The 22,170-nt window shown below is 44.7% G+C and overlaps 1 protein-coding gene across 1 annotated transcript; it reads right to left on the bottom strand.

Annotated features, from left to right (window-relative positions):
* Positions 1 to 14,972: 14,972 nt before the first annotated feature.
* Positions 14,973 to 21,402, bottom strand: LOC102507820 (CXXC-type zinc finger protein 1). Its single transcript, XM_032474666.1, has 10 exons — positions 21,349 to 21,402; positions 20,109 to 20,183; positions 20,050 to 20,055; positions 19,824 to 19,990; positions 19,272 to 19,479; positions 19,060 to 19,170; positions 18,691 to 18,740; positions 18,378 to 18,474; positions 17,280 to 17,432; positions 14,973 to 17,202 (listed from the first exon to the last, which is right to left on the bottom strand). Exons 1-10 carry the CDS (start codon positions 21,400 to 21,402, stop codon positions 17,056 to 17,058), a joined length of 1,068 nt encoding a protein of 355 aa, XP_032330557.1. The 3' UTR covers positions 14,973 to 17,055.
* Positions 21,403 to 22,170: the final 768 nt, after the last annotated feature.

Raw genomic sequence — 22,170 nt, 5'->3', positions numbered from 1 at the left:
ATTCAATTTGCCAAAATTTAAGTCTGACAATCCAAAGTGGTGGAGCAGATGTACACCCACAGGAACTTTTTGCCCTGTTGAAGGAATATAAACCAGTGTAACCACCTTAGAAAATAGTTGGAATTTCCTCCTACCGTGAATATTTACATACCTCACAATCTAGCCAGCCCCCTCTTAGGGAATATATCCAAGAGGATCACTTTCAACCTAGAAACCTAGAGCATGCATGGTACCCTGTTCATGACAGCAAAACCTGGAAACAAAAATGGATGTTCATCAACAGGCATCAAAATGAATGAACTAGATCAGTAACCAACAATAAGGATGAATTTAAGGGAAAATACCCGTGATTCCCAAAAATAGTATAGAAAGCATAACACACTTTTATAAAATTAAAAGCTACTAATATAAAGAACATGAACTGTTTAGGATTTTGTATAGTTGCGGTAAAATTATACAAAAAGGATATCAAAAGTGGATGAACTTGGGATTTAGGATGGTGGTTACCTCCGTTGAGGGCAGGCAGGGCAATGAATTGGGGGAACACGTGGCTAGAGGGAGATTATTGTCAAGGCCATACCTTTTCTTTTGGGTGGTAGGTGCACAAGTGCTAACTATATTATTAAAACTAACTTAATATTGAAGTTAATTGGGAGAATTAAACTGTTAGATAAATATCTAAATGTAAAAAGAGAAAAGTCTTCATGGAGAAAAGTGCTGTCCCTTCCTTGAACGGGGTAAGAAAATCTATGGCCGCAGCCCAGAGATGCCTCCCCGGGGTGGGATGAGCAGGGAGGCAGGAGCTTCATGGTCCTGACTCTTACCGTGGCCACCGCCAAAGTGCCCCTTCTGCAAGGCTCACTCCATCACACCATTTATGCACCTGCTCAAATGTCTTTCTTCAGATATTTTTCTTTCCTAACTTACCAAACTCTCTAGCTCCTCGCCATGCTTTCATTTTCTTCACAGCCTTCCTGTTTATTGGAAATTACAGATACATTATTCATCTACTGTTTGCTCGTGTCTTTGTACTGATACTAAAGTGATTTCTGCTTCTCACATATGTGGAGTAATCAACTGCTTTATTTTTAGTATCTTTATCCCACATGGGAAGAGCAGTAACACACATAGACTGGATTCATTTTCTTAAAAGATTAATTATCCTTCCAAAAGACTCTGCAGGCAGGATGGCATGACTAATTATAAAACTGACTTGGTATGAGTAACACAGGAAATACTAGAGACGTAGAATGTCTAAGTATGTAACACCCTATTTGTTCATTCATCAAATATTTATTGATCACCAGTCACTGCTCTTGGTACTTGATGTTTGGTAAAACAAAACAGCCCCCAAGTCCCTAGCATCCTAGTGGAGAAGAGAGGCAATAAACATTGTTTGTTAAAAGGTGATAACTCTAAAGGTGGCTGGATAGGACAGAGTGATGTGAACTGGAAATGCTGGGGGACTGCCACTTTAATTAGGAAGAACAGAGTTTCCTTTTAAACTCTACCACTGACTCTCCTGCATTCTGGAGCAGGCTAGTCTCCAACCTTCATATTTATGTGAGCATCCAGCTGAAACCAGGAAGAATGCAAGGTCAGAATATTTTCATACCTGCAATTAAGGACATAATAACGAGCACCTCTTTGTCCTACAGTAGATGCAAAGGAGTAATAACCACAGTCTTCTGATCAGTCATGTCTTGCATGCCTTCCTTGTGTAGGCGAAAAATGTTTTACAGCATTTACTGAGCAGGAACCTTTGGACCAACAGCCACAACCATTAACATGTGTCAGTAGATAGAAGGGAATAGTAGCTTAATTTTACACTCAGCTTTGTAATGGAAAAAAAATTCACACTACTATTGGGTAATCACAGAGCCCGGCCCTATCCTGTCCAGAATGTTGAACTGGGGCCCAAAAACAATGTGATTGGTCTGAGGGCATGAAGATATAGAAAACACCAGAGCTCAGAGCTAGGTCCTTTCAAATAGGACCTGCTGGGTCAGAAGGGCTATCAGTGGAGTCTCCCACCACTGTCAGAGAGGGCTTCCCAAAGGAGGTATGTGAGCTGGGTTTTGAAGAATGTCCAGTAGCTCGTCCATTGAAGGGATATCATGGGTTCTTTTCACCTCTGCCCCAACAATGTCTCCCAGAGGAGCAATGCTTTCTCCATAATTTCCATATTTGAGGTGCTAAGGGGCAGCAAACTCCTTGTGGGGCAGGACTGGAAATTTGTTGCAATGTTGCACTTGTGTTCTTACTACTTAGATTTTATTTTCCGAGGAACCATGAATAATAAAATCTCCTAGAAGATGTTTTTATTGACACATTGTATTAGACAGAGAAAACAACCCTTGGCTCTATCAGGACTTGAAGAACATGAAAGAGAAACTGCCTCCTGTAACTTACAAGACACATAAAGTAGAAACAAAATGATACACCAAGAACACCAAGATTATTTTGCAGAGTACCAGGGAAATTGCAGATATGGAAACAACTAGCTGACAGCCCCTTACATAGGCACACTGAGGGACTAGGATGACTGATAGTTAACTTTAAACCTCATAGGAATCAATTTGGGCTGGCAGCCAAGACGGTAGAGTAGAAGGAGCTGGAGCCCATCTCCTCTCATGAACACAACAAAATCACAACTAACCACAGAACAACCTTTGATGAAAAAGACTGGAACCTATCAGAACAGATCTTCCATAACTAAAGACATACAGAAAAAAACCATAACAAGATAGGTAGGAGGGGTGGACTCATGATATAATCAAGTCCCATACCCCTGGGTGAGTGACCCACAAACTGGAGAACAATTATATTGCAGAGGTTCACCCACAGGAGTGAGAGTTCTGAGCCTCACATCAAGCTCCCCAGCTTGGGGGTCCAGCACCAGCAAAAGGAGCCCCCAGAGAATTTGGCTTTGAAGGCAAGCAGGGCTTAACTGCAGGAGCCCTACAGGACTGGGGGAAATGAGACTTCACTCTTAAAGGATGCACACAAAATCTCACACGCACTGGGACCCAAGGGCAAAAGCAGTAATTTCATAGGAGCCCGGGCCAGACCTACCTGCTGGTGTTGGAGGGTCTCCTTGGGAGGCAAGGGATGGCTATGGCTTACCCTGGGGACATAGACACAGTGGTGGACATACCAAGGAGCATTCACTTGCATGAATTCTCCTTTCTGGAGGGTGACATCTTTCTTGGGTCATTAGCAGCAAGACCTGGCCCCACCCAATAGCCTGTAAGATCTGGTGATAGGATGCCTCAAGCCAAACAACTAACTAGATGGGGACACATCCCTACCCATCAGCTGACAAGCTGTCTAAAGACTTTCTGAGCCCACAGCCGCCTCTACACACACCTCTAGATACAGCCCCACACACCGGACAGTCAAGACTCAGCTCCACCCACAAGTGGGCAGGCTGAGCCAGGAAGCCTGAACAAGCCTCTAGACTAGCCTCACCCAGCAGGCGGCACACATCAGAAGCAAGAAAACTAATGAGGCGGGAAGCCCCATAAAAAGACCGGCAGGACCCCTAGGCAGGGCCGCTGCTCTCCTCCCACTAGCGTCTGGTTCCCTGGCCCAGAGGCTTTATCCCACTTTTTGCCTCTAAAGCGGCTAACTTACACCTAAAATTCTATTGGTTCCCTGAGCTCACTTCTGATTGTTTATTTCCTTCACTCCCGATTGGTTATTACTCTCACTTCTGATTGGTTATTCTCACTCCTGATTGGCCCACTTCCCTAACTTCTGATTGGCCCATTTGTAGTACTTCATTTGCATGGAGCTCACTCCTGATTGGGCTATTTCTACAAAGCTTGTTCCTGGTTGGTCAACTTCTGTTGTACTTTATTTGCATATGATGTTGCAAAGTGTAAAACTGGCAGCCTATAAAAGGCCTGTGTAACCCTACAGACTGGTCCAGAGCTTGAAGTGTGAAGTGTTAACTTCTCTGGGCTGGCTGGCATAATAAACCTGAGTTCTCCAACTCTCTGCTGCTTGGTCTCTCGCCCGGATCCAGGTTGCAGTCACAACTGAGCTGTAACACCGAGCTGTAATACATTTTTCCGCAGCACTATGATCCCGCAGCCTATGGAACAAGTCCACAAATGCAGGCCAGACCCGATCCTGGGACAAGCTGGCCCTTGGTCATTGGGTAACAAGAGGGGAATGCACTGTTGGGATGCATAAGATGTCTCCTACACAGGTCCACTTCTCCGAGGTCAAGAAATGAAACTAATCTACCACACATAAAAATACAAATGAAATTTATACAAAATGAGGCAGCAGAGGAATATATTCCAGACAAAGGAACAAGATAAAATCCCAGAAGAAGGACTAAGTGATGTGGAGATAGCCAATCTACCTGAGAAATAGTTCAGAGTAATGATCGTAAAGATGATCAAAGAATTCAGGAAGAGAATGGATGCACAGAGCAAGGAGTTAGAAGTTTTTAACAAAGAGTTAGAAAACATAAAGACCAACCAAATAGAGTTGAAGAATGCAATAAATGCAATAAAAAAAAATAGACTGGAAGAATCAATAATAGACGAAATGAGGCAGAAGAATGGGTCAGTGAGCCGGAAGACAAAGCAGTGGAAATCACTACCACAGAACAGAAAAAAGAATGAAAAGAAATGAGGACAGTTTAAGAGACTTCTGGAACAATGTAAAGTGCACTAGCATTCGCATTATAGGAGCCCCAGAAGGAGAAGTGAGGGGGAAAGGGCCTGAGAAAATATTTAAAGAAATAATAGCTAAAAGCTCCTCTAACCTAGGAAAGGAAACAATCACCCAAGTCCAGGAAGTGCAGAGAGTCCCACATAGGATTAACCCTAAGAGGAATACACCTTGACACACAGAAATTAAAATGACAAAAATTAAAGATAGAGACTATTAAAAGCAACTTCAACATAATAAAGGCCATATATGACAAACCCACAGCTAACATCATACTTACTGGTGAAAAGCTGAAAGCATTTCCTCTAAGATCAGGAACAAGACAAGGATACCCACTCTTGCCACTTTTATTCAACAGTTTTGGAAGTCCTAGCTACAGTAATCAGAGAAGAAAAAGAAATAAAAGGAATCCAAATTGGAAAAGAAGAAATAAAACTGTCACTGTTTGCAGATGACCTGATTCTATACATAGAAAATCCTAAACATTTTCTGCACAAGCTTCTAGACCAGCCTCACTCACCAGGTGGCAGACATCAGAAGCAAGATGGGTAGAGCTATTAGAGTTCATCAATGAATTTGGTAAAGTTGCAGGATACAAAATTAATATACAGAAATCTGTTGCATTTCTATACACTAACAAAGAAATATCAGAATGTAAACTGGTGCAGCCACTATGAAGAACAGCATGGAGGATTCTTAAAAAACTAAAAATAGGGTTACCATATGATCCCGCAATCCCTCTTGGGCATATATCTGGAGGGAACTCTAATTCAAAGAGATACATGCACCCCAATGTTCACAGCAGCACTATTTACAATATCCAACACATGGAAGCAACCTAAATGTCCATCTACAGATGAATGAATAAAGAAGATGTGATGTGTGTGTATTACACATATATATGAATATTACTCAGCCATAAAAAAAGAATGAAATAATGCCATTTGCAGCAGACATGGATGGACCTGGAGATTGTCATTCTAAGTGAAGTAAGTCAGAAACAGAACGAAAAATACCATATGATATCACTTATATGTGGAACCAAAAAAATGATACAAATGAACTTATTTACAAACCATAAATAAACTCAAAGACTTAGAAAACAAACTATGGTTTCCAAAGGGGAAGGGGGCAGGGGAGGGATAAATTAGGAGTTTGGTATTTGCAGATATTAGCTACTATACACAGAATATATAAAAAAAAAAAAACAAGGTCCTACTGTATAGCACAGGGAACTATATTCGGTAGCTTGTAATAACCTATAATGAAAAATATGAAAAAGAATATGTATATATGACTGAATCACTATGCTGTACACCAGAAACTAACACAACATTGTTAATCGACTATACTTCAATTTAAGAAAAAAAGTCACAGGCAAAAAATCCACCACGTGTTACATAAATAACCCCCCGAATTTGCACATGCCACCAACCCATGAAGAAGCTTGAAGAGCAGTAGCGCCTGCGCAAGGAACTTTTGAAACTTACAAACTGCTTTCCACCAATCATTTCTGCGGCCCTTCCTCAGCCTGCTCCCTACTTCCGCAATAAGTATCCCACTAAACAGTCAATCCATGAGACAGACCTGAGCTTGCCTCTTGTCTTTTAATTTGGTCTCCCTGCAAGAAAGCCTTTTCTCTCTGCAAAAGTCCGTTGCCTCGGTGTTCGGTTTTTCTGTTGCGCAGCAGGCAACGAGACCCCTTGCTCAGGTACAATGGTGAGTTCCCTGGGTTTCCTTATTGCATCACATACATCCTGGAAACGTCCCTGGAAAGGCCTCCAACCCAGAACCACCAACAGGCAAGACAAAAATGGATCCAAGAAAAGCCTGTCCTTTCTATTTAAAGGAAAGTATGGTCTAACAACAGAAAACCTTTGAGGCAATACTCACTGTACTCCAGCCAAACTCCGACACAGTTTCAGCAAGTTGAGCGGGAAGCTGATTATCCGCCCCCAACTCACTGTTCTGCAGAAGCAGGTGGCAGTGCTCTGATTCCCCTGCTGGGGTAGGGTCAGCAGGGTCTGCCATCAAGTTGTGCCTCTACTCCACCAGCATCAAAGAAATGGAACAAAGCAGTGCAAGCTGGGGGCTGTCAGCATCCACTGCCTCCCACCCCTGAGGTCAGCAGGGCGGCAAGCGGAGCTGAACCTCCACACCCGCTTGGAAGCAATGATGTCACTCGTACATATCCCAGGGAGATGAAAGATCTCAGTTTTAATCTATTTCTATTCTTGTTCCAAAACACCTGATGTTTGTCAAAGATATTTTTCAGTTACACCTCAAAGGAAACGCAACAGTCAACTCTGAGCTGGTTCCAGCCTAACCCCAAGAGCAGTATCTGTGCAGAGGAAACTTTGAAGTGTCCAAAAGCTGCCTTTGCTTCGTTACCATGCAAAGATCTCAGCCCAAAGGGGGGACTTATACTAGACACTTGTACCTTGATAGTGCTGTATGCAGGGGAGCCTGAGGGACTGCGCATTCACTGCTGTCCCAGAAACTCTCTGCACTTTTCCCCAGTTTCTGATGACGAACCTGCCTCTTACCCCTTAAAAGTCCCCTACGTTCCTCCTTTCGGGGAGAAGGTGTCTTTAAAGCAACAGCCCTCCCTCCTCCATTCCTTTAATCAGCAAATCGTTTCTGCTCTACTTTGCCAAACTTGGTGTCATTCAGTTGGTGTGAGTGGCCCCAGGCAAGGAAAGGACTGAGTTGGGATCCACCTGATCTGAGAGGGTCAGTAACGATAAGACTGAACCAGGTTGTACAAGGGCCCTGGCTGTCAGTGGATCCCAGTTAGAATCTGCTCCTTGAGTCCCGTTGGCAGCAATGAGGCAGAATGTGGTGGTGGGGAAAATCTAGAGGACCCTCTGCTCCCACCCTGCAGCAACAAGGTGGTATGAGTTAGTTCCCTGCTTTCCCCTTCCCTCATGTCCGCAGAGCCCAGTGGAGATGACTTTACGTGTGGATGTGTAGGCAATGAGGCAATGCAAGAAGATGCCCCACTTTCACTGGTTAGGTGTCAGCAGGGTAGGGGCGGAGAAAGCTGAACTTGCACCCTACCCATCTGCAATGAGGCTGTGTAAGCTAGCACTCCACATTGCTAGCGTGATATAGGCAGGAGCCAGCAGGAAGCCGAACATACATACCCACCTAGTCCTTGCACTCCAACTCAACAAGGGGGGGGGGGGGCGCCTGCTTAAAAAGACTGTCAAACTGGAGCAGCAGTGACCAAGCCCTGGACCAATGCGGAGTCAGCAGACCCTGGGATGTAAGCTATTTGGATGTCAGAAGACACTAATCAGGGCCAGCTGGAGTAGAAGACACTGTTTTGGGGTCAGTATACATTGTCTTCTGTGTTGTTGGTGATTCTCAGATACTGTGCTGGTGTCTAGTGTTGCAGAGAAAAGTGTTTCAGCTCAGTGTCACAGCTCAGTTGTGACAGCAACCTGGATCCGGGCAGTAGACCAAGCAGCACTCAGAGAGTTGGAGAACTCAGGTTTATTACGCCAGCAGGCCCAGAGGAGCTAACACTCCAAGCTCTGGACCCCATGTGTAGGTATACACAGGCCTTTTATAGGCTGCCAGTTTTACACTTTGCAACATCATATGCAAAGTATAACAGAAGTTGACCAACCAGGAACAAGCTTTGTAGAAATAGACCAATCAGGAGTGAGAGAAATAACCAATCAGGAGTGAGAGAAATAACCCATCAGAAGTGAAGGAAATAACCAATCAGAAATGAGCTCAGGGAACCAATAGAATTCTAGGTGTAAGTAAGCTGCTTTAGAGGCAAAAAGTGAGATAGAGCCTCTGGGCCAGGGAACTGAGACGGTGCTGGGAGGAGAGCAGCAGCCCTGCTTAGGGGTCCTGCCGGTCTTTTTATGGGGCTTCCCCCCTCACTAGTAGTGAGTCACAAAATACTGTGACGGAGGCTAGTGAGGAGGTCAACCTGGACTGTGCTGGGGGAAGACTGAGGGTGAGCAGAGAATATTGGAAGATTACATAGTGTTTTCAAATCCACAGTGATATTGTGTCCTCCTTAGCACATCATATCTGTAAGCTGTGATGTCCATTTGTCCCAAGATAGGTGAGATTAGCTTTAATCATTCAGTTAATGCAGTGTCTGCCAGGTTCCTCCACTGTAAAATCACTATTTTCCCTTTATAATTAATAACTAATTTGTGGGGAAATACTTTGAGACTATATAAATGCTCTGTTCCTCATCTAACTTCTACCCACTGATTTACTAATGATTTCCTAACTCCATAGTTTTTCTACTTATTAGCTGACATGCTACTATAAAGAAGTTTCCCTTCTCCCCAATTTATTTTTCATTTATTTATATATGAACATACTCATCAATTCTTATATTATTCAATCCGTTCATAATCTATTACTATATTTATATTGAAATTTTAAAATATTCTCAGATTCGGCCAGTGGGAGTCACTTCCAGACGAAATCTTATATCCTTTTGACATGTCCTATGATTCTTTGAGCACGTCCTGACTTTCTATCACAAGAAAATATTCAGGTTCATGTTGTACTTTTCTCACCCCGTCCAGAATAACTCACATCTCCTAGTTAATAATTTTAATGAGTTTTCATCCTGATATACAACATAGTATGCCTACTACTAAATACTTAATATTATATAATATTTTGTAGGAGAAAAATATAATTGAAATGTTGGCAATTTACTGTGTTAATGCAGTAAAAGTTATTCTTTACTAAAACAATGAGGACTAAACTAAGCCCTCTTAAGTCCCCCAGCTAATTTGAGAATTGTCAGAAACACCTTTCCTGGGCAGTTGAGTACCAGATGTTATGCTGGGAACTGGGAAGGGAGAAATATATCATACACACCACTGGTCTTGTAGCAACTCTGAAACTTGAAAAACAAATACAAGTGGGAAAGGTAAGCTCTCCATGGGGAAGTAAGTTTACCTACCAGTGTTGGTGAAGCTTAAATTGGATGATTAAGACATGTGATGCTAAGTGCAAAGGTGTGGAAGTAAAAAACAAATATATCTAATGTCAAATAACCCTATGGAGAAGAAGAAGGGTCTATGTGACATTGAAGGAAGCAAAATGAATTTAAAATCTGAGGACAAATGCTGGGTTCCATCATAGAAAAACTAAGGAATTTTTTCCTTGAACTAATGGATCACCATGGAGGGATTATATATGCAGGGAAGCTATACTAACTAATTTTTATATCTTGAAAGAATCTAGTCTCTCTTGCAATTGTATTTTATATCCCCAGATAACATTTTAAGTGGAGGTTTTTAAAAAACAACATTAAAAGAGAAACTGACCACAAACAGAGTCTTTGCACAGAATTTTAAGTCCAGACTGAAAATGTCATATTCTATGACCAATTTTTTAAATATTAAAAAAATTTCCAGCTTTACTGAGGAATGATTGACAAATTAAGAATTATATCTGCTTAAGGTGTACAATGTGGTGTTTTGACATAAATATATTCTTTTAACTTTGACCTACCTGAGGCCAAAGTAGTGTCAAAGGTCCCAAAGGAAAATTAAAATGTAGGATGGTTTGCACTTATACGAAATGAGATCATCAGTGACGTGTGCACATGAAGACTCCTGTCCCCGAGTTCTGCTTTGGCTCTACACCCTTGGCTTCTTCTAGATGGTTCTAAACCAGCAGTTCTCAAACTTGAGTATGTAACCAGAATCACCTGGTGGGTTTATCAACACACAGATCGTTAAACCCCATGTCCAAAGGTCTGGCGTAAGATCCAGGAATTTGCATTTCTTCCAGTCTCTCAAATGGTGCTCTGTTGGTCCAAAGAACACACTGTGAGAAGCACTGTTCTAGAAGACAGCTGTGGCAAAACCTATCATCAAGCACTTTATGACAAGGTTACTATTGACAATATTCTGTCTTTCCCATCAGGCTGACCCCTTGCCAGCTTACACCTGTTGTTCCAGCATAATTATTAATGACTCCCCTTTCCCATTCTAAAGTGTCTTGATTTGGGTGATAAAATATAAAGTCACCTCAGCTATAATCCATAATGAGATCAAATTTGTGTTTGAAATTCAATGATCAGGAGATCTTCACCCTGGAAGACCTGGCATATTTTCTCTCTGTGGCCAATGTAAATCCTCCAAATGACTGCATTTCCTTACCAGCTATATCTGATAGGAAGATCAGAAACAAATTTAACAACTCAATTTTAATTACTCTGCAGGACCATTGGGCCCAAATGCCTACAGTCCAAATAGATTCTGGTGCTGACTTTGTTCATTCTGTCTTATATCTTCTCCTAACCTAAATTTATAGAGTCATACCTGGACATTTTACTATGAGGATTCTTACATCCCCCCTAACAACACTGGAAAAGCAATGACTGTGACAAATACATGAATTAATGATAACTCATGAAAAAAATGATTATTTCCTGCTTTTTTTGGGGGGGGGGGCTTGGCCTTGTGAAGTTAAAGTTGCAGAGGGGAGGGTGTACAGATGCATTACAGGGCTCAGATTCCCAGCCTGGAAACCGTTACACTTCAGCTGGGGGCCATACCTCATGGGAGGCACAGGGAATACCACATTTATGTGTCTTCAAGCTATGTGTCTGTGACTGATATGATTGTATGACACTTGGAAAAGGCAGGTTTCTCACTGGGACCAAGTGTACGACTGTCCCCTCCTAAGTTGTTTAATATCTGTCCTTGTACCCTGACACAAGATTTCAGTTTTTAGAAAACAATCATGGATGTGCACAAAGATTTAAATGCAGGAATTTCACTCCAGTGGTGTTAACAGTCAAAACCAAAATCATCCTTCATAAATGTTTACTAACAAATCACAAAAATTACGATATATTCAAAGACTCGCTATTATGCAGCTGTTAAAATTGTATGCAAAAATATTTGCTGATGTGGAAAAATATTTGTTTGAATGCAAAGCAAAAAGAGAAGGTAACCAAACAATTCTAGCTTTCATTTAAATTAAATGTGCGTTTTGACACAATATTGTCAAATGATTATAACTCAATAAAAAATGTTTAAAAATAAATAAACTAAATGTGCGTGTATGAATATACTAAAAACTCATGTGCACAAACACCAAGGCACATACCCAGAAAAAATATCTGAAAGCAAATAAATCAGAACATTAATAGAATTTATAGTTAGGAAATAAGAGTTAGAGGCCACTTTAATTTTCTTCTTTCTACTTATTTATAGTGTATACCTTGCTACTACAAATATAACGTTGTATAATAAAACTAAAATAATGAAGTTTTATAATATATACTGTCTTACTAACCACATGACCCTGAGCCCCTGTGACAGCGAGCCTGTCCCTAGAGGTGACAGCATCCACAGGACGGTGGGAAGGAGGGAGCTGTGGGGCAGGGTCTGGCTCCCACTTCATCTTCCTCTGTTAACAGAATCTTGAGGGGAACTTCTACTGGGAAACTTGGTCTTGGCTGTAGTGCGGTGAGGGTGGAGGACCCAGTCGGGACACCTGGTTCCAGCCCACTGCCGTCACTCACTGTCCAAGAGGTCTGGACAAGTCACGTGACCTTCTCAGGCCATTTTACTCATTTTTGAAAGGAGGAGGAAGAAGGAGAAGGGCCCTAGAGACTGCGGTCACCCTACTGCCCTGCAACCCCCTAAATTCCAAAAAGAAGGGGTTCTTCTGCCCTACGTCAGGACAGCAGAGAAATCAGCAAATCCCCAAGGGTCAGGGAGAGAGGAAGCGCTGGTGGGGATCAGCTGAGCATGCGCACAGAGCCAGTGGGGAGTGAAGGGCCTGTGCTGGGCGTCAGGGGGTAGCGTCTCCCTGGCTGGGACCAGTGGTTGCCCCCACCGGGACCTTGCCAACTTTTCCTCCATCAGCTGCATCACATTTTCCACTGAAATATGCAAGGCTCTCGGTGTGTGACACCAGCCACGTGGTGCTGACACAGAAAAGAGGATGGTGATCTGTCTCAGGGACAGCGAGTCTAGAATCTAATGCTTCCGTGACACACTTGCCCCTTCCCTGAGGCCTTGTGCCTCGCAATTTTCACTGCAACCTTGCCAGCTACATGACAGTGATTATCATTAGGACCGTTTGACAGTAGAAGCAGTTGAAGCACAGCAAGGCTAAGTCATTTGCCAACAGGTCACACTGCTGCTAGCAAGGAGGACAAGGAAACACTCCAGTCAAGGTCAGCTGACTCCCAAGTGCCCACACTCAGCCGCTCCGCAATTCTGAACCCCATACAGGGTCAGAACAATATGCCTATTTTCCATTGTCTTCAGAGAGCTCAGGGCGAGGAGGGACAGTATCTTGTGTGACTAAACTGAGCTTCTGCCTATTTCAGTGCACATCCAGGGCAACCTTCCTGGCCCTTCCTCTTCCGTCAGAGATGAAAACTCAAACTCACTCTCCTCACCCCCTTTTTGGACACTGGAAACCAGGTGTACATCAGGCCCCCGCAAAAACTGACCAACTTGGGAAAGTTGATCTCTGGTCACCTGAGATCCAAAATTCCTGAGATCATGCCCCTGATTTCTCTGGCTGCCAATCATTCAGAAGCCACCCATGGCTGGGCTACAGGGACTGCCAGAGGACACTGCAAAGTCCCCCAATCACTGGCATGGCCCAGGCTCCTCATATCATTAATCCACAGTGATGACCACGGGAACCTTGAATAATGCCCAACACAGGCACACCAGTGCCACACCCCCAGCAGGTTTCCGATCGTCCATCTTCCCAGACTGCCAATTACTGACCCACACAATTTCTAAAACTGACTTATGTAGCAGCCAAACACTGACCATTCCTGAAGGATGTTAACGGCTTTCATTCCAGAAACCAACCTAGTGTCCTTCACAAAATCACTGACCTTCTAGTCCCTAATTACTTGGTTCCACATCCTCACAAATTCAGTGGCCTAAAACAACACATACTTATTATCTCATAGTTTATGTGGCTCAGGAATCTGGGCACAGCTTAGCCTGATCCTCTGTTTCAGGGTCTCTCATGAAACTGCAGTCGAGGTCTCAGCTAGATTTGGGGCCTCATATGAAGGCTCAACTGGGGAAGAATTTACTTCCAAGCTCATTTACATGGTTGTTTGCACAATTCAGTTCATTTGGACTGAAAGCCTCAGTTTCTTACTGACTGATAGTGAAAGGTCACCCTCAGTTCCCTACTATACAAGCCTCCCCAACATGGCAAGTTGCTTCACTAAATCCAGCAAGGGAGAGAGCCTTAGCAAGATAAAAGCTACAATCTCTTGTAACCTAATCACAAAGGTGGTATCTCCTCAGTATTAAGGCATGCTATTGGTTAGAAGCAAGTTACTCAAATGGAAGGAATTGCACAAGGCCATGAATACCAGGGGGCAGGGATCCTTGGGACCCGTCTTGGAAGCTGCTTCCCACAGACCATGGAGAAATAAGGATTCTAACGCAGAGACCCTGTACCCCTTCCCAAGAAACAATTCCTTGGGGCAAAAGAATGACAGCTTAAGACATGAAATAATTGGAAGACTCTTCCACCAGTTTACTCTATGTGAGGAAAACACTAAAGGAAAGTATTCTAAATAAATGAATACTAAATCAGAAGATAGATCTCAAAATAAGAGAGCAAAGCAGTGGCTAGCAAGGATTGTTGTGGCAAAACGCACACCCTCAGGTACACATTCAAATAGCTATAATTAAATCACGATAAATAAAGTGACTGAGAACTTTGAATGAAAATATTCAAGTTTTCTTGAAGCAGAATTGACTTAACCTAAGAAAAATATAGTCTTCAAATAAGCAGTTTAAGTTTTTCTAGAAAAATCCAGAAATAATACTGCTTATCTTGCTGAAGCAAATATGGATGATAGAGCATCTTTCTCTGCAATGAAAGGTTCATTATATTCTGATCAAATAATAGAGAAAACAGAAATTAAATCATGCCTGTTAGAAAGGAAAAAGTACATAACAGGACAGTTAGTAAACATAAAAACTACCAAAATAATAAGGTTAGGGAGGAGGACAAAGCTGAATAGAAACTTCATTAAGCTATTGGGAAGAAGAAAAGAATAAAAGTTATATTTAGGAAATAGTAAAATTGATAATAAGGATAATATGATATAAAAAGATAAGATTATCATAATTATACAAATTTAAATGGACTGAATCTCAAGACACAAATGTGGGACTAGGGCAAAAAAACACACTTACATACAGTTACAAGAAGTAGATCTTAAAGAGAAAAATGCAAAATAAAAGTTTTAGACAAAGATAAACCAGGTTAGTGGCAGCAAAATAAAAGGAGCTGTGATGACGTACTTACCAAAGTAAATTCAAGGTCAAAAGCAGTCAACAAGGAAAACACATAGGGGCATTGCACAAAATGGACTAAGATATTTACTTTGGGATTCCTCTTCTCCCCCTTAAAAAAAAAACCCCCACAGAACTACAAGGAGCAATTTGTATTAAACTATTATAAAATTTATTCTATCTTTTGATAATAGCTGGAGTAGACAAAATGACAAAAATCAGAGTAAAGAAATGTTAATCATCAAACTAGACTGAAAAGTCCTTATGTACCTAACAAAGAGTATAGTTTCTTCTCTCATATCCATAAAAGGTTTACAAAATTCAGTTGAGTAATCTGGGCCACAAAGAAAATCCTGAGTAATGTTTACAAATTCAGATTCAATAGGCTACATTCTCTGATCATACTAAAATCATAATTACCAAAAAAAAAAAGAAAGAAAAAATAACCAAACTATTTTAACCAGTTAGAAACTAAGAAATGTTCCTCAATAGCTATGATCAAAGGGAGAAATCAATTTTGACAATGCATCTTTCATACCAGAGTTTATGAGATACAGCTATATTTAGGGGGAAAAAAAGTATATGCTCTCAAAACCTTTACTATTCAAAAGACTGGATCCTAATCAAGTTGGGAATTTGATTCAAGGGATTAGAAAAAGAACAAAACTAGGCAAACACACTAAAAAGGAAACATAGAACAGAAAATCAAGAAGTGGCAATTAAAAATAAAAGCTTAAATAAATTAGTTAAATAAATATAAACTTAGGGAATATAAATAAAATAAAAAGCTAATCCTTTCAAATAGTTAATTATATGGATTAGTCCTTGGGAAATCTGATCAAATTGAAAAGAAAGGAAAAAATATAATATCTGTAATAATAAAAAAAGAAGATATTGCACCAGGTAGGCAGTGAATTAAATAATTAATAAATTCATTATTGTGGAATATGAGGTATATGTCTTGAGTAACATGTTTAAATATTTAGGTAAAATACGTGAGTCCCTGGGGAAAAAAAGTTATTGTGAAAATTAATGAAAAAAATCCATTAGGGACCAGTGAGTATAGAAAGAACAGGAAGAGTAATTCAAGTCTACCATTTGAGATGTACCAACACCCACCGGCAGCATTACTGGACACACCTCCTCTGGCACTGGAGGCTTGGCTGGGGCTGGCAAAGGCAGATGTGGCAGAGGACCCAGTTCTCTTCTGGCAACCCTGCAGGTGTGAAATGGGCACAACCAGACGGGGGCTCAGTGGGCAGAGCTGGCTGGAAAGGGCAGACCCAGACCAAGGTGGTAGCAGGAGAGCAGATGTGATGGGGGAGGTCTAGCGGGAGACAGACGGACCCGGACTGGACTGGCAGGGGCCAAGGCTGACAGAAAGGGTTGGGACCTCATGGTATGGTAAAGAGTGGACCAAGATGGGTGGGGGCAGGGGCACGACTGCCGTGACAACTTGAATTCTCAGCGTTCCAAAGCAGAATCATCAGGGCGGTCGTCTCACACTCACCTATTCCCCCAACCCAACATTTTCCCAGCACCTCTGGCCTGGGGAATATTAACAATTACACAGAAGTTGGTCAAAGTACACTCATCAGGTGCCAATTACATACCTGATGGCCTGGGATGGGGGACTGTGGGGAACAAGGGTCACTGGCACCTAAGGTCACGTCTCCCCTGACAGAAAAGGACTCACCAAGAAGCCTGGCCTCCAACTACAGCTGTACTGTCACCACCACCATTGAAGTTTTGGAACTGGGTCCTGTGGCCAGAGAGACAAGCTGAAGGGCTATCAGGGGATATTAAAATCTCTTGTTCTTCTAAAATTTGTAAACATAACTCTGAACAGTGGGAGATGAGGGCAGGGCGGATCCCCTGGCCTCGCCCACGTTCAGGATAATAAGGGGGATAGAAGAACGGACAGAAATTTTGAGGACCCTTCTCCCAAGGAGGCATAGACAGAGACAGGAGACCAAACAGTGAACAGAGAAGCACCGAGAAACTCTGAGATGCCCTGAGAAAAACCTCTGCAGAGGTTAGGTACAGGACCTCAGTTGAGCAGGGCTCAGTTGTCCACTTTGGAGCGCAGGTCGCTGGTGAGCGGGTCATGCTGGATGGTCTGGTGAAGCATCAGGGCCAGCAGCCCTGCCCGATTCATCATGGCTGTGCACACCTTCTGCTCCTGCTCCATCAGCTCTTCCAGCTTGTGCAACTGTGAGCGGGTGAGTGTGAGAGGGGGGCTTCTAGACCCAGTCCCGCCCCTCAGCCCCACTCAGCCTCATAGCCTACCGCGCGCACACGCTCTAGGTCCACCTCGGCACGTCTCAGCTTCTCCCAGCAGTAATGGAGGTTGCACAGGCGTTTGGGGAGGCGACAGAAATCACCAGTGGACTCAAAGACATTTTGCATTAGTGGGCAACCACACACCTCATCCTCAGGTACCTGCGGGGAAGAATGAAGGATGATGGAGGAGGGTGGCAATGGAGGGTGAAAAGGCAGGCAAGATGAGAGGAAGAAGGGAAAGGAGGGCAGTCTGGCAGGAAGGAGAGGAATGGGGAGGGACCTGGCAGGGGGGATGAGAGGAACTCAGTGATTAAGTAAAGGACAGGGGGCAAAACGGGGGTGATCAAGCACGAAGGATGGAAGAAGAAGTTAAGCAGGGATGTAGGAATGGAGGTGATCCAGCAGGAAGGGCAGAAGAACAGAGAGAGGTCAAAGAGGAAGGAGAGGAAAGATGGAGGGGAGGTCTGACAGGGAGAATTAGATGAATAGGGACTGGTAAGACACTGGAGGAGGCGAGGAATGAAATTGGAGGGTGGGAGGTACAGGGACTGATTAAACATGGAGGGAGAAGGGATTTAGGAGATGATAGGCAGGGAGAAGGTGATTGGGGCAGTGAGGCAGGGAGAATAGGAATGGAGGGAAGTCAGAAAAAGAGAAGAGAGGAATTGAGGGTGGCCATGCAGGGAGGAGGGGAGGAAGGTGGGGTGGTCAGGTAGGGGCTGGGAAAAGAATAGAGGATGGGCAAGTGAGGAGACGGGAACAAGAGGGAATGGTTATGAAGAAGGGAGCAGAGGAATGGAGGCTGGTCAGGCGGAGACAGAGAGAAATGGGGGGCGGGCGGCTCAGGCAAGGAAGTTATGAATAAATAAATAGCAGCCAGGCAGAGAGGAAAGTAAGGCTGGAAGGTGACTTGGCTGTAAGGAAAGGGGAGTGTAGGGTGGTTAGGAAGGGAGGAGGGGACACAGCGGGGTTGGTCAGGAGGTCTGAAGGCATTCAGGCAGATGGAAGAAGGGATGGAGGCAATCAAGTACGGAGGACAAGAGGAAGAGGGTGGCCAGGTAGGGAGGAAGGGAGGTTGATGAGGTTGAGAAAGAAAAGGCTCACCTTGGGGTCCTTTGAGTGCTCAGGGCATAGCACCTGGAGCCGCTTACAGTATCTCTTACTTTGTGGGTTGTAAACATCACAGAAGAGCCTTGTGGCTCTGGGGAGAGGGTCAAAGTGAGAAACTAAGGGTCAGGAGGAGGGTGATCCCACCCTGTACCCTGCCCACACTTTGTCCCCAACGTCACCCATACCCTGCCCCTAACCCACCTACCTCTGTCTCAGAGCCCACCCACATCCTGCCCCTGATCTTGCCCACCCTGCTCCCGCCCCTGCCCACATCATGCCTTTGACCCTGAGTAGCACCCACACTCACCCTTCAATGCAAGTTGGGTACAAGGATCCAAAGGTCGATTTGCACTCATACTGCGGAAAGAGAGTAGAAATGGGAGGAACTGTGGACATACACCAAATGCCCTCCCATGACAGAGCCCCAAACAACCCATTTGTCCCCTGTGGACCCTATGCTGTCTGCCTAGTTAATGCCCCTGCCACCAGTAGCTGATGCCCAAATCTTGGCCCTTATACTGGGGATGGAAGAAAAGCACAAATGGGTAGAGCCATGGGTGTGTGTTGTATTCTTATCTACAACAAACGCCCAGGCACCAAACCTGCTCCCGCTCCCCATGGACTCCACCCAGCCAAAAACACCCTTGCCCCATCTGCTCCCAGCCAATGCCCCAACCTTGGCAAAGCAGCGCTCCATGTGGCGCAGGGCAACATGCACGCTGATGGCTTGCCCGCAGGAGACACAGCAGATCTGCAGGTCGACACTGTTCCTGCCAGGTTTGTTGCTCTGCATAGGACAACAGAGGGGACAGCGAAGCAGTGCAGAGTGGGGACGGCAAGGCAAGATACCAGGCACCTTTCGGCTCCACCCCACCCATTCCCACTCACCTCTTCATCTTCGCACACAGCCTGCTGCTTGCCACGCAGAATGATGGCCTCAAGTTCGTTGAAATGGCACTCTAACTCCTTCAGGCGAGTGTGGGTGTCCTCCTGTTCACGGTGGATGCGCTCGAGCATTTTCTTGCCAAGCTCCTCAGCAATGCAGGGGCTCTGCTGCCACTGCTGGATGCTCTTGGGCAGGATCTCATAGATGCGGCTGGAAGGGGGGACAACAAGAAATGGGTATGTGGGGGCATTCAGAGAAGAAGAAATGGATGTGTGACCAAATAGTGAAGATTTAGGCTAATGAATGGTAGATGAGTGAATGTTGGTGAGTGAGTGATTGAATGGTGGATGGTTGCCTGGATAGGTAGATAGCTGAGTGAGTAATGATGACTGAGTGGGTTGGTGGGCGGAACGTGGATAGGTGGTTCAGCAGGTAGGTGGATGTAAGAATGGACAGATCGGTGGGTGGAGGGATAAATGATGGGAGGATACTTGGGTAGGAGGGTGGATGGACATACCCTCCACACCCTGTTCCTTAATCTCCAGTGCACTCACTCAGCTGCCAGCTTCATGCCACAGTCATCCGAGCAGTACTTGGAGCCTGGCCGGGTGGGATACACACAGCCGGGTCCCAGGCACTGCAGCAGCGAGGCTGAGTCGTTGACTTTTGACGGCTCTGGGTCTTCACACTCTCGCTTGAGCTTCTGCTTCTGCTTCTTCTCCTTTTGTGGGACACGAGTGGTCAAGGGCAGGACAGGGGAGTCAATGTCAGCCCCCTAACCCTGTACTCCTGTCCTGCATCCCGCCCCCAACCTCTGCCTCCATGCCCCCCGACTCCACCATTTCTGTCACCTTCCACTCCACTTTTCTCTTCAAATTCTCCATTTTCTTCATATCCACTGCTTGGTTCTGCAGTCAGAATCTAAGAACGGGAACTCTTCAATGTTATTCATCCAGGGTTGTAGGCCAGGAAAAAGCTGATGTCTCTGCAACCTGTTTCTTAAGGGATCTTTGGGCCCTCCCTGCCTCCTCTCTCCTCATTGCTGGCCCTCCCTGTCTTCACTGTCCCCATCCTTCTACCCAAGGGCCCTGCCAGACACTTATCAGGCTTTGATTGTCAAAAGTCTCTTATGCAAAACCCCTGGTATAAGTTTCAGTCCTGAGGCAGGTCCTTTTCAGACAACAACTGGTGTGGAGCTGTTGTCTGAGATGCTTCCTTTACTGCCAGTGGCATCACCACCACCTGGTACTCCTAGGACAGCCCAGACTTCCGCAGTCGAGGCAGCTGTGACAAAGTGGGCAGCTGCCAGTGGGACCATGGCAAAGTTTCCGATGGTGTTACAGGTAAGAGCTGAAGGGCAGACTCTCGCACCAGCTCCACTCCCCCATCCATCCTGTGTCCTGGATTCACCAGAGACCAGGGATTACAAATAGGGTTTCTGTGCTGATGGGAGGAGGGCTCTGGGTCAGCACTAAGCGGGTGGGGAGGGGCTCATCTTGCCCCAGCACTCCTAGCCTCACCCTCTGGCCACAGTGGCTGGGGCCCACAGCATCGGCCTGGATACACCTGGGAACGACTGGCACCGCCTGGCCCTGCTTGCCCACCTTATTCAGGCACACTTGGCTAGTCCATCTGGCTCCACCTTGCCCACTCGAATGCATAAGGCCCTGCCTATCCACCCAGAAAAGCTAGACTTTACCTCCTTACACTCGCACGGCTCAGCCTGCCTTGCCCACCCTCCAGGACACACCTGCTACCCTGCTTGCCCTGCACAGTGGACCCTGACAAGCCCCCTCTGCCCAGCCCGCCAGAACATTCATGGCCCCGCCCCTAGACACGTTCTGCCTATCTTGTTGCCCCGCCCCGTAGGCCTAGTCTCTCCAGGCTCCACGTGCCCGACTCTGCCCTCTTGGACACTCTCTGTCTCGCCTTAAGGCTCCCAGCGCTAAGTGCCCCATACACTGCACCAGGGCAAACCCAGCCCTGCCCTGTGCCAGGCCCTGCCCTCTTCCCACACTCGCTCAGCTTCATATGCCCCGCCCCACTTCCTGCACATGCGCTGTTCTGGTTCTGCCTTACCTCCCACGTGATGAGCCAGGCCAGCACCACCACGTGCACACGCCCTGCCCCCATCACGTGCACACACCACGCGGTGCCCCAACTACCCTGATTCACTCACCTAGAATAATCTGGCAGTCTTTATCCTGAAAAGTACTCCTACCTGAACCCAGTAACACTTAGTAAAATATAAAAATATACATATTTTGGAAAATGTGTGTGTTATACACATACAAATCACTACTCTTGGAGATAAAAAGAGCAAGCACACACATACACAGAAAGAATATACACTTTTTGATTAAGACAATTATCAACTGGAGAACACATACTATTTTCGAGCTAGAGATGCAATATTAATAAAAATTGACAATGGACATAGTCTTAAAGGAAGTCTAAACCATTTCCAATGAATAAGGACACATAGGGCACAGATAAGTTGCATTAGAAACAAAAGGCTTAACTTTTGAAAATTGAAAAGGCATTTCTAAGTAACTCTTGGTAAAAAGAAAACTAACTGAAATTAGAAAATACTTAGAAATTAAAAATTAAAACAATACATACCCACCTGCAGTCTTAGATGGAACTTTAAGATGACAATATAAGAAGAAAGACGGAAGTTAACAATCTGAGCACTCAAATTAGAACAAGTCCCCATATTTACACCAAAGATCCCGATTATTAACCCCCTCATCCCCTTCAATGACCCCACACCCACCCCTCCAATAAAAAAACCCACAGTCCCTCCTCAAAGCCCTCACAAGATACCTCAGCGCCGCGGAATGGGCGCTACACCATGGAGAGCCTCGTGACAGGTGCAGTGAAAATGCTAGAAGAGTTACT

This window comes from Camelus ferus, chromosome X (assembly GCF_009834535.1).
Source record: "Camelus ferus isolate YT-003-E chromosome X, BCGSAC_Cfer_1.0, whole genome shotgun sequence".
Taxonomy (NCBI): domain Eukaryota; kingdom Metazoa; phylum Chordata; class Mammalia; order Artiodactyla; family Camelidae; genus Camelus; species Camelus ferus.
The sequence above is the reverse complement of the archived record's forward strand: the minus strand, read 5'-3'. Positions and strand labels throughout refer to the sequence as shown.